The 15,898-nt window shown below is 34.7% G+C and overlaps 1 protein-coding gene across 1 annotated transcript in view; it reads left to right on the top strand.

Moving 5' to 3' along the window:
* Nucleotides 1-15,898, top strand: part of LOC114653241 (centromere-associated protein E-like) — a 402,188-nt gene that overhangs the window by 337,699 nt on the left and 48,591 nt on the right. The window contains exons 31-32 of the mRNA XM_028803441.2: nt 4,590-4,683; nt 4,881-4,951. Coding sequence (XP_028659274.2) covers nt 4,590-4,683; nt 4,881-4,951 — 165 coding nt within the window. The remainder of the gene's footprint in view (nt 1-4,589; nt 4,684-4,880; nt 4,952-15,898) is intronic.

The raw sequence follows: 15,898 nt of genomic DNA, 5'->3' as shown, positions 1-15,898 counted from the left end.
CCCATGCCAGAAGCAGTTCAGGCATTAACTTAAAAGTGAGGTGGAATATGCTTGCAGTTCGCATGCGTGAAAGTTCTGTGCATGCTACAGTCCTGTGATGTCATGCTAGCCTCACAAAGCATTATAGGGCTGTGGGGAAAAAAATGTTTGTCTAAACCTGCCACGCAGCGCATTTCCAGGAAAATGTTCGTCAAATATAACATATTGGTTGCAAGAAGTGCTTTGGTGAATTTCTCCAATCAACACTAATTACAAATATAATTGCTTAGAAACAATAATATACTTGGTATTTTTTTTTTTTTTTTTTGTACATTTCAAGTTTACTGAGGCGGCACGGTGGCGCAGTGGTAGTGCTGCTGCCTCGCAGTTAGGAGACCCGGGTTCGCTTCCCGGGTCCTCCCTGCGTGGAGTTTGCATGTTCTCCCCGTGTCTGCGTGGGTTTCCTCTGGGCACTTCAGTTTCCTCCCATAGTCCAAAGACATGCCGGTTAGGTGGATTGGCGATTCTAAATTGGCCCTAGTGTGTGCTTGGTGTGTGGGTGTGTTTGTGTGTGTCCTGCGGTGGGTTGGCACCCTGCCCGGGATTGGTTCCTGCATTGTGCCCTGTATTGGCTGGGATTGGCTCCAGCAGACCCCCGTGACCCTGTGTTCGGATTCAGATGGTTGGAAAATGGATGGATGGAAGTTTACTGAAGTTTTGCGCAGGTCCTATTAACTATTTAGACAAATTTTATCTTTTCAATAGGTTGTTTTTCAAGCTTTTGTATGTCTATATTTAACTCTAGATTTATATTCCAGATTAGCAATGCAGTTCATAAATGTTAAAATAATGATGAAATAATAACTTAGAGGCAATTTACTTGGTGCAGTATATTTGACCAAAGGTACTTTGGAATATGTTTTGGTAGCTCAGAAATGTTCATCTTTTTTCCACATAGTGAGTATTGTTTCGTTGCAATAAAAAAAGATAAAATGATCCTTGAGGCAGGCATCTGTTTTTTACAGCATCATCAGCACATTACACTACATTTGCCTAACTGCACAGTACAATTGCATGGCAGTAAAGTATTTGTTTTGTATATTTACCACTTTTCCTGGCTGTTGGTCAAAATGTTTAAGCAGAGCGTTCCAGCAAGCTAAAGTGTAGGTTAGTTTTCAGTTTTAAGTTTATTTGATCAAAGTTCTTTTAACAAAGGACATATTATTATATTTGTATTACATCTAGTAATTATTTGTTTATATCAGTCTTCAATCCCCAAAAATGGACTTATATGGGAAATCTAAAGTGACCCTGTGTGAAAGAATATTTCAGCAAGGTGGTTACTGTCTTGTACTTAGTGTTGTCAGGCTCAGGCCACCCATGTCTTTAAAATGGTTTGAAAATGTTTTCATATGTTGCTGTTCTCCTGGGGCCTCATGTATAATGCCGTGCGTAGAACTCACACTATAACATGGCGTAAGCACAAAAGCAGGAATGTGCGTACGCACAGAAAAATCCAGATGCAAGAATCTGTGTGTACGCAAACTTTCACATTCTTCCACTACATAAATCCTGATCAGCGTGAAAAGTAACGTAAGTGCACGCACCTTCTGTCCCGCCCCAACTCCTCCCAGAATTATGCCTTTTTGAATATGCAAATCAATATAAATAGCCTTCTGTGAAAAGACAATGGGAAAAGCACGGGGGAAAATATAAGAATTTCAGTGAATACCAAGTGGCGGCAAAGGAAAAACGTACTATTTGTTGGTTTAAACAGTGGTATAATCAACAAAAGAAAGTTGATTGAGTGACATAGTCACTGTCCTGCTCCACTGACAGACTGAGAAGATCGTTCCTCCCCCAAACTATGCGACTCTTCAATTCCACCCGGGGGGTAAACGTTAACATTATATAAAGTTATTGTCTGTTTTTACCTGCATTATTATCAATCTTTAATTTAATATTGTTTTTTGTATCAGTAAGGTGCTGCTGGAGTATGTGAATTTCCCCTTGGGATTAATAAAGTATCTATCTATCTATCTATCTATCTATCTATCTATCTATCTATCTATCTATCTATCTATCTATCTATCTATCTATCTATCTATCTATCTATCTATCTATCTATCTATCTATCTATCTATCTATCTATCGTCGGAGAAACTCGAAAGCTCAAGTTCACAAAGTTGCACAGTGCCCGAAATAAAAAAAGAAGTTGTCACATATCAAAGCCGGCGTGAAAAGGCGACTCGTAGCGGACCGTCTGAGTGTCATATGAAAGCTTATTAGGGTACAGACAAAAAAAATAGGCACACAGCGGGGAAAAAAGCATGTAATGTCAACTTTAATCTCGAAATTTCCACTTTATTCACGTAGTTTATTTTGTCATTAAAGTAGAACATCATAAACTTCATCTTAAGATCGTTTATTTTACTAGTTTCTCAAATCCCGTAGCATGTTAAATGCTTTGTTCTGTGTTTGATCTTCTATGTGCTCTATGTGTGTAAATCACTACGTGCTTCCGTTCTTTCTCTTTCTCTGACAGGACACAGAATCCATTACATTCATGATATTACAGCTCTCTGAATAATTAAAATACTGAGATATATGTGTGATATCTTTTTCATGATGATGGGAATGAAAGCATGTTATTAAACATGGGAACACGGTGGCGCACTGATTGTTCATATCTCACGCAAGAGGCTTGCTGCGCCATGCGCGACCTTCGATGAAATAATTTATTACAGAAGTACTGTCTCTTTCAAATGTACTAACCTCCAATTCCTGTCCTTACTTTTCTTTCTCCAAATACCTAATTGCCACACAATCAGCTCTGTAATAGACATTAAGCCATCTGTAAGCTTAGAATGCCGATTCTTCAAATCTTTTAAGGAACATTGAAATATTTTCGTAGTACATGTTTAATTATTCTATCCGTCTATCCTTCCAGTGTCGCGTCAGCACCAGCAATAATACAGTGCAAGGCAGGAACTATCCATGAACTAGCTAGCGCTGCGGCACCGTGTCCTCACATGTTTAATTTATTAACAATACTGATTATTTAAATGAAGTTAAAGTTTTATCTGTATACTATAAGCAACATATTTTGCTGCATTTCATCTTAAAAATGATATCGTCATCATACACGCTTTATAAAGTGGTGCAGGTTGTGCAATATTATAACTGTAGTGCAAGTTTACAGTGGGGTAATTGTACTTATAAGTACAAACAGTTCTACAAGGAGCACTTGATTGAGTTCGTTTATAGTTCTTGGGATGAAACTGTTTCTGAAACGCGAGGTCCGTACAGGAAAGGCGTTGACACGTTTTGCCGTGGCTGAGGTAGTGTGTGCTTGAAACTGTATACCAATAATTCTCTTTCCGATCAGCTGCTGCTGTGATTCCCCACTCAGATACAGTGATATAAATACTCCGAGTGGTGTAGTGAGAGTAATATGGAAAAAGATGATCCGCTGTGGCAACCCTTAATGGGAGCAGTTGAAAGAAGAAGAAGATGTGAGAGTAACAACGCTAAAGCAGTTATGGTATTTGGAATACTATGGCTATTCCCTGGACCATTATATTGCTGCAGGTTAATTACAATCAGATGCATTACACTAATAAACAATATGCAGTTACTTTCATTGTATTTATAAAGCCGCGTCAGGAATGTGGGTCTAAGAAAGAAAGGGTAACCACACAGGAACAGTAGCACTGCTTTGACGCTGGGTGCCGCCAGTCTGCAAAACCGAGCGGAGAAATTGTGTACACCAGGGTATGAGGTAGCGTGGAAATGTGCGTGGCTTTACGCCAAGTTTAGGTTTTATACATCGCGATTTGAGCATGGAAACGTTCGTACGCAACATTTCTGTGCGTACGCACCGTTTATACATGAGGCCCCTGGTGACTTTAAACTAATACTTCAAATTCTGGCTGGTTAATTGAACTGATCTATAAAATCAGACTTTCATCTTTGCTACTTGTCTTATTTTTACATTTCTAGGCACCATGCTATTTCTCACTAGGTCCTGTAGTTTGTAGTTGCTAGAGCTTTATACAAATAAAAGTTTATCTTTAACTGAGTGTTGGAGAATAAGGATTTAGTACATGATGTGTTATTTTCTTCAAGCAATGTATGACAGTGTTTTTTTCAGTTGGTTCATGAAAGTGAAATTAACCTGTTGTTACATTTTGGTTCTTACTTTCTTTTCCATTTTTTTCATGGAAATACCTGTTACCTGTTTATTTCCGTTCTCTGTCCAACATTGGTTAAATCATACTGTTTAAAGCAGTATTATCTTAGATGCCTTTCACATCAGGCCTACTCTTAACTTTATCCTCTCTACAAATAGCTGCTGTCTCTGAGTGTCTGGAGGCACACACACTGTAATTAAACAAAAATGAAAATGTGTCTTAGTATGATTTTTTCCCTCCCTATTCAAAAGCCACTGAAGCTGCCTTCAGTCAAACTTGCAGGATCACCCATTAGGTGCAGAGAAAAATTGTAGACTGCAAAAAAAAAAAAAGTTTCCAGTTTTGATAGTGATTAGGAACATACAGACATTATTAAATATTTATCCATTTAGGATTTTTCCCTGTCTCTCTTTTTAGTCAACTACAGGAAATGAAAGCAGAATTAGAAAATGAACTTCGAATACTGAAAGAAGAGCTGAAAGCAACAAAAGTTGAAAATGAAAACATGAAGGTAAATGTTAAAATTTTATAAATCCTCTTGTGATGTAGAAATGTACCTAGAAGTCATGAAATCAACAAGTAGTTTTGTAAAGCAACACATTTTTTTGCAATATTTGACAGTTAGTACTTATTAATATTTGATGCACCACACTAGTGCAGCAATTAAATAGTTCATACTCTCTAAAGCAGATTTGTTTTTCTACACAGGCATTGAAGAGTCGCTCCACTAATCAGCAGTTACTTCTAAATCAACTTATAGGTCAGCTCAAAGTTCAGGAGTAAGTCTTTTTTTTTTTTTTTGTTCATTCAAATTAATTTAAAAGGAATAGTGTAAAATATGTTTTATTACCATTGTAAATATATACTCTGTGTGTGTGTGTGTATTTATAAATATATATATATATATATATATATATATATATATATATATATATGCAGTAATGGTTTTTATAATAAATGTCCATTGTTTTAAAGTTGTAAAATAGGTAGGAGGATATTTCTTCAGTGGTGGTAGTGGTTAGAAATGAATTTGATCAAAAGACATGCAACTAACTACCGAATATAGAAGGCAAATTTATCCTTCATCAAACTTATGAAGGGAAAAGGAAGAATTATGGCTTCTTGTATTGAAGGTAATTTTAATATAGACGAGATTGGTGCAGACCCTACAGTTTGGGTTGATAGATTATCTAGCAGGACTATCATTTCAGTAATCTCAATGACTACACTGCAGTGGATACTTGGGTACTGCATTACAAATTACATTTACTGCGGATGTCATTCTAGATAATATAGAGAGTGAACACTCATTTGTGTATTCAGAGGGTTTTGTAATTTTTGTTATGATGATCTGATGAAATGACTGTCTCAGAGCTGCCATTTTATTTTCTGGTTCAGATTTAATTTATAAAGTATAGATGATGCAGGTTTGAGAAAATCTCTATTTAAACAAACGCTGGCATGTTTCCCTTTAAACAAGAGCTCATTTTATGTTAAATAGATTGAAAATTTACCTTTCTACAAGTTTGTAAACTGTAAAATAATTTTGTTGTTTTTTTTTTTATAAATTGTATTGATTTTATTGTAATCATTCCATACAAATAGATCAATTTTTACAAAAAAAAAAATAGGATTGAAAACAAATCAACCCCCACCCCAGAGAAAGAGAGCACGGCCAACGGACTAAAACTTAAAAATGGTAAAAATAAATAAATTGAAGAGTTTAGTAGGCAGATACAGATAAATGGAGAAGAAAAAGAAATGGGGAGAGAATCTACTTCCTCGGTGCTTTAAGAGCTTATTCTAAAATATTATTGATTAGATCCTGCCAGGTTTTGAAAAAGTTCTGCAAATATCCTCTAAGTGAGAATTTGACTTTTTCCAATTTCAAATAATATAAAACATCAGTTACCCACTGACTTAAAAGAGGAGAGTTAGGATTCTTCCAGTTGAGCAAAATAAGTCTGCGTGCCAGTAGTGTAGTGAAGGCAATCACAGTTTATTTGTCCTTCTCCACTTTAAGCCCATTTGGAAGACCACCAAACACAGCTGTTAATGGATTAGGAAGGATTGTGACAGTAAGGCTGTCTGAAAGGCATCTAAAGGTTTTTGTCCAGAATTATGTTAATTTGGTGCAGGCCCAAAACATGTGACCCAGTGAGGCTTGAGCTTGATTGCAGCGTGACTGGTTGGATCTTGCCCTGGAAACATTTTGGACAATTTCAAGCAAGACAGATGTGCTCAGTATATAATATTGAGCTGAATAATTGTACGCTTTGCGCATATGGAGCTCGAATGAATTCTCAGATAATAATAATTGTGTTTTTAATATAATAAAGTATTTCCAAACATGTTAAGTGAAAAAATACAGCATATAAACCCTTTTTCAGTTATATGGTTTTATTTGTCAGGACATAACTAACATTATTCCGGTTCTTACAAAGTTCTTCAATTATGTAATTCTAGCCTCTAGTTTCAAATAACATGTAATGGGTTTAAGTTATAATCTAACATTTAGAAGTCCCGTGTGGAAGAGTGACTACACTCTATGATATTTTAGCTCGTGGAACAATTATTTATTCAACAACAGCAAGTCAGACAACCTGTAAAAAAAAAAAAAAAAAGTAAATACCTTCCATAATTCTGTACGTATGGACTCGCCTTTATCAGCAATAACTTGAAATACCAGGAATCATATTCTGTAGGAGTTTATCAGTGTCTTAATATAATTTTGGAAATATTTTGGTCTTTTCCAGCTCTCTTAGGCTGCCATCACTGCATCTCAATTGGTTTGATGTCTCAACTTTGACTTTGTGTGTCCAAGAGCTTTATTCTTTTCTTTTTTTCTGCCATTTACTTGTAGGTTTGCTAGTGTTCTTGGGATCATGATCCACATGTAGCAAAGCTCCAGCTGTCCGATAGAGGTCCAAATTTTATTTTAGTGTAGTCTGGTATAAGAAGGAGCCCACAGTAAACTTAATGAGCACAAGGCACCTAGGGCTAAAGCAACAATCTTCACCCTCCATGAGTATGGCTGATGTTTGGTATTAGGTTATACATGCTGTTTTGTTATCCAAACCTGAGAATCTTATAACAATAAAGCTAGCACAGCATTCTTGTTTTCCTGGAGTAGTCTTTTTGTTTGCTCAGATCCAACCCAAGGTATGCCACCATATTGTTTTTGAAGAGGATCGGCTTTTTTCCTGTATTGTTGAATTAAGTAGGTTTGAAGATGAAATTACTATTTTTGTGGTTGTGTGTGTCAAGTCAAATCAAGTTTATTGTCACGTACACATAGTGCAATGAAATTCTTACTTCCATCAGGACAATTGACAAAATACCGTACTATTTTTTGTATACATTTATGTACAATATTATATACTTTATAACACACTGTTATGTTACAATATTTTATCTTATTATTGACTGTGCAGCAACTTTACAACTATCTCCATATCTATTGGTGTAAGTGCCAATGGTTCTGCACCATTTGTCAAAATAGAGGAAATAATTACTAATATTATACAATCATAATAACTGGGTTCCCTGCTAACACTACACACCGAGTATTCTGTAAACCAAAAAAGGTCAAGCCTCTTAAAAAATTGTATAGCTTATCTCATTTAAATAGATAATACTACTATAGCTCTCAAATTGTATTAGGGGAAACATGTGTAGCAAACTTATGGATTTGAAAGTAATAACTAGTCATCAGCAGTCCTTCCAGACCCAATTCCATTTAGGATCAATAACTGCTCTCTGATAAAGCGAAGATCTCAGCAAATTGTCCCCATTGACACTATTGTTGTGATTTGTGTTAGCCTTTTATTTTTTGTCACATTTGTTATGTAACAGAAAACTTTATTTGCAGTGTTTGTAAGCTAAAGCATCAAGGAAATCTTGAAACATACCATTACAAGCACAATGATAGTATATTTGTAATAAAAAGAAACATTGTAATTGAGCATGTTCATTGCTCTGCTATTCTTCTTCAACAATATGTATGTCGAAGATTTGATAGTAATTGTCTGCCATTAAGAAATCCTGGTTTGAGCTTTTGAAAAAAAGAAAAAAGAAGCCCTTTCTATCGTCTTTCTGATAACTTGAAAATTGAGTTTAAAAAGACTTAAAATTCTAGAAGATAGCCATCTGAGCCTGTAGGTTTCTAGAGTTAGAACGGAAGCCAAGATTGTAGTGAGTGTTAAAGGTTCATCCAGCTCATTTTTAATGCCTGAAGTTGTGTTCTGTTCTGTTTTATTAAAGAAATATCTCCATTATATTCAGATGTGTAAAGCATCATATTATATTCATTTTCACTATCTTCAGCAACTGTTCCTGACAGCATTTTTGTAATAGTTAGTCCAAACATCTTCCTTGTATTTGATAAGCTGGCATTTTAATTAGTCTTTTCTCTGGGTATGGAGTAAGAATCACATGCTTTAAGTAATAGTTTTTACTGTTTTGTGGTAAGTACATTTTTGTTTTGTAAAATTGGTCTTTTTTGGAGAGCTCAGTAGCAGATGGCTTTGCATATTCATTGATGATTTTGAACATCAATGTTTGTAATTTCTTGTTTGTAATTTGTTTTTGTGTGAAAATTAACCTGATTTCTCTTCTCTCACATATGCTTTAAGTGTTTCCTAGAAAGTTATGGCAAATATCAACAAAGATACTTTTAAAATATAGATTTCAATAACATATTCATCTGATAACATTGATGGATTAAATCTGTTGAATTAGGAATACAAGATATTCTAAGTTCTAGGATAAGTGGAACATGGAAAATATAACAATGGCATTATAAGACGGGTATAACATTATTATCAATTGACAGGTAATCAGTTAGTAAATGTGATGTACTGAACTGAAAAATGAATATTGTCCTGATTATAGATGTAAAACCCTTTTGTGGGTCTACCAGTTATGATAAAAAGTACAGTTTTCAACAACCTTCTAGATAATGTGGTTATAGTTGAATATGAGTGAACTAACGCAAAACTTGGTATGCACCGTCTATTATGTGTTGTGCTGTCTTATAGTTTTCCTACTACTGTAATATACCTACCTTCAAAGTCTAATAAAACTTAAAGTGATTGCTTTATGAATCTGTATTTCTGCTCCCTTAGTTTCCTTTCCATAATTATAATGAAATACTTGTCTAGCACATCATTTCATTCACCTAAATTGATCCTTTAAGCAGGTCTTTTATCTGATTTCTGTGTGGTAAGCTGTGATAAATCTTTTCAGACTCTATGTCAGCTTCTAAAGTTGAAGGAATTACTACAACCATCTAGTATTTAGATTATACACTTCATGTTTCTTAGTCAAATATTATATTTTATATCTTTTCAACTATAGGTTTTGAGCTTCCTTCAGAAAGTCAGATTTAGTCCTGCTAGCATTTACCTTTTAAAAAGTTTTACCTATCAAACCCTGCAGTCCATAATATCTCAGACCAGTTAAGTGGATCAGGAGAGTACAAGTTGAAAATACCTCTCTTCTCGTACCACTTTCTTCTGCCTTCCCAAAGAGGTTAGATCCATCACTTCAAAATGTTTTAATAATAATTCTTTACATTTATATAGCGCTTTTCATAGTGAGTGGGGAGCCACTTCCTCCACCACAAATGTGTAGCTTCCACCTGGATGATGCAACGGCAGCAATTTTGCGCCAGTATGCTCACCACACATTACCTGTTAGTTGGTGAAGGAGTGAGAGTGTGTGATTAGGTGATCAGCCAGAATGACTAGGCCATGATGGGCAATTTAGCCTGGACATCGGGATGCACCATGCTCTTTACAAAGGATGTCCAGAGATCTTTTATGACCACAGAGAGTCAGGACTGCAGTTTCACATCTCATCCAAAGGACAGTGCCATTTTTACCCTACAGCGTCCCCTTCACTGCACTAGGGCATTCGGATCCAGCTTCAGACCATGTGGTAAGCACCCTCTGCTGGCCTCACCAACACCTCTTCCAGTAGCAACTCAAGCTTTTCCTAGATGGTCTCCCATCCATGTACTGGCCTGGCATGAACATGCTTAGTTTCAGGTGGATGAGCTCTTCTAAAGTGCATGTAGCATGACAGCTGGCTAAAGGCCACCAGAAACAAGATTATTCCCAATAAGACTTATTCCCATCAATGTAATGAGTTTTTTTACCAAAATAATCATTCATCCATCTTCTAAACTCACTTAGCCAAAGCACAGTCATGGGGAAGTGGGAGCCTATGCCGCAAGCAGCAGATGCAAGGCAGGAACAATCTCTGGACAGGGCCCTGGCCCTTTACAGGGTGTACACACATCAGGTTCCAGTTTAACATCACCAATACATCTAACTTGCCTATCTGTGGAAAGTGAGAGGAAATGAGAGCCCATACAGGAAACCCACGCAGCCATGGGGAATTCAGTCCTCTTGTTGTGAGGACGCAGCGCCACCACTACTGTACTACCGTACTGCCCCAAAGTTAGTATTTCTTAATAAATAAGAAACATGTAACAAGAAAATGATGGAAAATGCCAACAGTTTAATATTACTAATATTATAAAAGGTCTTTGCATTTCATGTGCTGTATATATTAATAATTCAGAATTGGTTCTAGAACAGGGTTTAATGAAATTATAAAAGAACCTGTGTAATGACATTTGATATGATATTTCTAAAATATGCAACACTGGTTAAAACCATAACTTCCAACACATGGAAATCAAAATTATTGTCATGTGTGCTTTGCACATACAGTACTGTAGTGCAGGGAAATTCTTGCTAGCTTGTCTCCTCAGAACAGTTGACAATAATACAAGACAAAAGAAAAATGAAAAGAGGATATTCCAATATAAAAGTTGGTAGAAAATAAATGATACAATTACTGATGAAAAAGAGATAACTGAAATGATAGAATACACATTTAATGTTCTTCATGCTACTAACACATTTAGTAGTTCATATATACTGTATAGAAATGCTTAGACATTATTATATAATGGTACTAAAATGTTAATATTTGAGCCATGTAATAACAACAATTCATAATATCAGTCAGATTATTAAATATGATATTGCTAAAGTATACATTATTATTAACATTATATCATTTTCTGCATTAAAAACATTTACTAGAATGTTGAACTCATTCCATTCAGCTTTATGTGTCTGTTTTGTCAATTTGTTCCAGATTGAGTATGTTTTGATTAAAATATTTTCAGAAAGTTATTGTTAATCAAAATAAACTTTATAAATTTTAGTTTATTATACCCATTTACGGTCTTTACTACTATGCTGGCAGCATGTTATTTCCATTTATTATTTACTTTACATTTTTTATTTAAGCCATTCCAGTTGTTTTGACATGAAAGCAAATTTTACCTAAAACGGACGTTCTATCACACCATTTTCTAAATCTGTATTAATATAGAGATTTTTAATAAACATTTTGCTCTTCTTGTGCTAAGAATTAACACAAGTGAGTTGTTTAAAGCCTGAATATTAAATGCAGACAAAGGGCCATCAGAACAAATATGCAGTTATATTACATCTGCTCTGCCATTAAGTTGTCAACATAAGAAACTTTTACTGAGGATAAAATAGCTTGTATTTTATTCAAAATGGTTTTAAAACACTTTACTGAAAAAAATAAGATAGCCTTGACAGTTTTTGTTATGGAATCATTTAGAGTGATGATTTATATTTGTGTAATTTGGAGCTTTTTATTTTTCATCAAAGTTCCGTGTGCTTCATCTCCTTTTTGCTACAGATAAGACTTAAAGTTGTCAGACATTCTGACTTATGGCTTTTAAATATGCCAGCAAGATGAATGATTTTTGTCTGTATTGTAGTAATTGGAAAGTGTTATCAAATCCCCCAACTATATTTCAATAAAATGAATGCAAACATGTAAATTAAGATAAGAATATTTAATCAGGGAACTTTTCCATCATTTGCTTCATTGCTTTTGCAATGCAAGCAGTAAAATATATTTTAGCGCTAGTAGCGTATTTATTCTTGTGTTACATGGACTATAATTTATCTTTTCTGCAAATTAAATATTCTAAAACTTTGTCCCCAACATGATTTGTAACATGAAAATGTAACTGTGGAAGCCAATTAAATCCACCCCGTTTTGATTTTCACTTAAAATATATTTTGTTCTACAGTTATCTTTATTTAAAGTGATTATCTGCTAAGCCAGCACAGTTAAACACTTGCAAGCTATAAGTTATAGGTAGTGCAGGAGCGGCCACTGAAAAGCTATACTTAGTAGTGCTAAGTGTTTGAACGTGGTATTAAATAGCCAAAGTCACAACTCCTGGTCTATAGATACCTGACAATATCAAGTGTTTTTCCCCAGTATTATTTGAGTGTAGGGCATCCCAAGGCAGGTGCTTGATAACATCATGAATAACTCAGTTTTCATCCTGGACTATTTTTTAGATAATCTTAGTTGAGGTAGTTATACGTAAAGAGCAAATTTTAACAGAAATGTACCGTGTTTTGCATAGCTTGATGAGGAGTTTATCTTATCCACTGATGCGTTCCATGCATTATCTGAAATTTCTAATTAGGCAGTCCTGTTTCCACAATCATCTTAGGTCATTTAGGAGTGCTTTCTTTAAGATATGTTGGTAGAGTATAAAAATGCTCCCTATATCTTCATCATCACTAGATGGTATAGCTTTCACCATAGATATTGAGCAGGCTTCTTTCATGAAACTCTCTGAGTTACAGATAGTAAAAGAAGTGTGCCATAGGAAGATTGTGTTTCATGCGTAATTGTTCAAAGGATACAAAGATATTGTCGAGACAGAACATCTCTAAAATTCCAGAAACCTAGTAACATTTGCGACTTAAACACTGTATAGGCCAAGTGTTGCTTTCACGCTTAAATAAATGATTATCACGCATGGGAGCAACTGATAGTAATTTGTCAGCTTTGATGTTAGTTGGGTAATCATTGTCATGTGCAGAGGTACCGTTGTACACAGCCGGATTAAGACCTTTAGAGGCCCCCATATATATGAGCTGCACTTACTCTCAGTGGATGACTGAATGGGACAGCCGACGTGACCAAGTCAAGAACGAACGTGAGCCTCAGTGGACCGTGTGGTAGTTACCAGATTCTAACTTAGTTGTATTCCCATGTTTAATATATATCACTAACCTCTATTACTACTATTTTTTTAATTATTTTTATTATTGTATATATATATATATATATATATGTAATGTTTTCATTTAATGTGAGAGCCCCTTTTTATGGAACCTGGTTGAGTTGCACCATGTGCAGTCTTGAACCATATGATCCATGGTAAATCTAGCAAAAGAACATTTACATGGTGCCCCCCATCCCTTGATGCCCTAAGCAAGTCCTTATTTTGCTTAATGGTTAATCTATCCCTGCTGTTGTACATGTCCGGGCCCTGGACAAAACTGTCCTAATGGACCCCACATCACTCTCACAACTTCTTGGCAAAGCTGTGACTAACAGAACATTATCGATTTGTATTTTGTCGTGTTTCAAACCAAATGCAAAACTTTGGCAATATTTTGTTTTATGTTTACATTTTAAATCAAATACAAAAGATTGTTAGTGTATATTTGTAACACTGTAAAACAACAAAACATCCTTTTAACATTATGTAAAATATAGTAAATAACAGGTTGTGTCTTACTTCTTTAATTTGTACAGAATCCACCTCCGAGCTTTTGCAGTTGCAAAGTCAATAACACTCGCAAAATTCCTTTAACATGCAAGCCCCTGTTCGATGGACAAGTCTGTTCAGTCTAAGTAAATTGTTAAACATAATTTATTTTTAATTAATTTTGTTTATTAAAATAATGCTCTGCCACAGCGATTGGTAACATACGCAGTGCAGCACACAGATCTCTGAAAATCTCTAAAGATTCATTCTGTGTACAGCAGTAAAAAATTCAAGAGATGTCCGCTCATCTTTAAAAGCAGCCCAGTATATCTTTTTCAGATGGTTCTGTTGACACTCAAGGGATGTTGTCAAATCACCGGAGAGTGTTACTGATGCTGCTCTTACAAAAACAATGAATCTGAGCACAGCTCCTACAAGCTCAGGGCCCAGGACAGATGTTCTCATTAACCCCCCTTGTTGGCGCCCTGGTCATTTGTACAGTGTTTCCTACATTGGCACCATGTTTTAAGGGAATATTCCATTGTTAGCTTACTGCTAAAATAGAAAGAACAGGTAACTCCAGGAGGCCATGTAGTGAACAGTTTAAAAACATATAATGAAGATTTAAAAAGGGGTCTGTTTTACATGGGTAAAAAGTAGGCAAAGTTTAATTAAATTCTGTGGCCTTTTTTACCATCCTAAGTTGCATACTGTATAGTCACAACTCAGTAATGGAAATTAGTTTGTTCTGTGCCCTTCTCTGCTTTATTTTTTGCAAAGTTTTCTTTTGAACGTGTGGCCTTTGCTTCCCAAATGAGCAGGACAATTGTGTCTAATTTTTAAAAAATAATTTTATTTACAATACACTTTTTTTTCGTTTTCCAGTTTGTTTTTTTTATTGCATCTGGGATGAAACATAACACTACTTTTTGTGTGGCTTTCTTGAGCTCTTTTCCCCCTTTTTTTTTTTTCTTCCAGCATATAGTAATTCATGTTAATATCCGGTATTGGTTATTTTGATAATAACTGAAAGTTGGTGGGAGAAGTGAATAAGTGATGAGTAAATTTGTTATACATTAGTTAACCTATAATAACAGGCTTGCTCTGTACCCATGCAGGAAAAAGTTGAAAAAGTTTGCATCTATGCAAACAAAATGCTTATGCACATTTTTACATTTAAATTTTCTATAATTAAATGTTTCAAATGAGAGTATCAGATGTACATAATAACTAATGTGAATGAAAGCCAGCTGTCCTCTTGGAAAAATTACTTTTAAGTTAAAATAAGTTAAAGATGTAAAAATAGAAAAATCAGATGCAGAGTAAATTAGAATGTCACAAATTGTCAAGTATAGTATATAATAAGTGTAAGCTGTCTTTATTCTCGTCTCTTTCAACAATCATGCAAGTCCAACTTTATGAAACACAAGTATTTTTTAACGAACAATATATGCACTTACTGAAATTTAAATGTTACCATGTCTTTAGTTTTGAAACAGTCCTGTTTTTGACCAAAAATAATTGCTTATTTTAGTATATGAACAACAGCATCTTGTTTTTTTTGTACTTTCAGTCAAAGATATTCTTATATTCATACTGTATATGAGAATATATACATATATATATATATGCAAATCTTTTTACTTTGTCTTCCCTTAATATGTAATTACTCACACTAACTAAAAAGTCCTTTATAGCTGCCATGTACAGTATTTACTGCTGCTGCTCCCATTCTCTCTCTCTATCTGTAGATTTTTATCACACTCTTAATACAGCATTACCATTTTTAAAATTAACCTTAAGACTCTTCTGGTCTTTTTTCAAATATCTGCATTTTTTAAGACATTATCTTTTTCTTTTTTTTACTTTTTAAAACATTTTGTACAGTGTCCTCAAGAAAGGCACTTTTAAATTATTATTATTAACATAATTACTACTCATGTCTACATTGGGTATTAATAAAAAGCAGCAGTATTAAATGAAAATTACACTTTTTAAAAAGTATGTCTCATCAATCATATTGTTCTATGCAGATAATGTTTTGTTTTTTTTGTAAAAAGCCCTTTACATGTTGACAATATTGACTTTT

The sequence above is a fragment of the Erpetoichthys calabaricus genome, chromosome 6, assembly GCF_900747795.2.
Source record: "Erpetoichthys calabaricus chromosome 6, fErpCal1.3, whole genome shotgun sequence".
Taxonomy (NCBI): domain Eukaryota; kingdom Metazoa; phylum Chordata; class Cladistia; order Polypteriformes; family Polypteridae; genus Erpetoichthys; species Erpetoichthys calabaricus.
The sequence above is the reverse complement of the archived record's forward strand: the minus strand, read 5'-3'. Positions and strand labels throughout refer to the sequence as shown.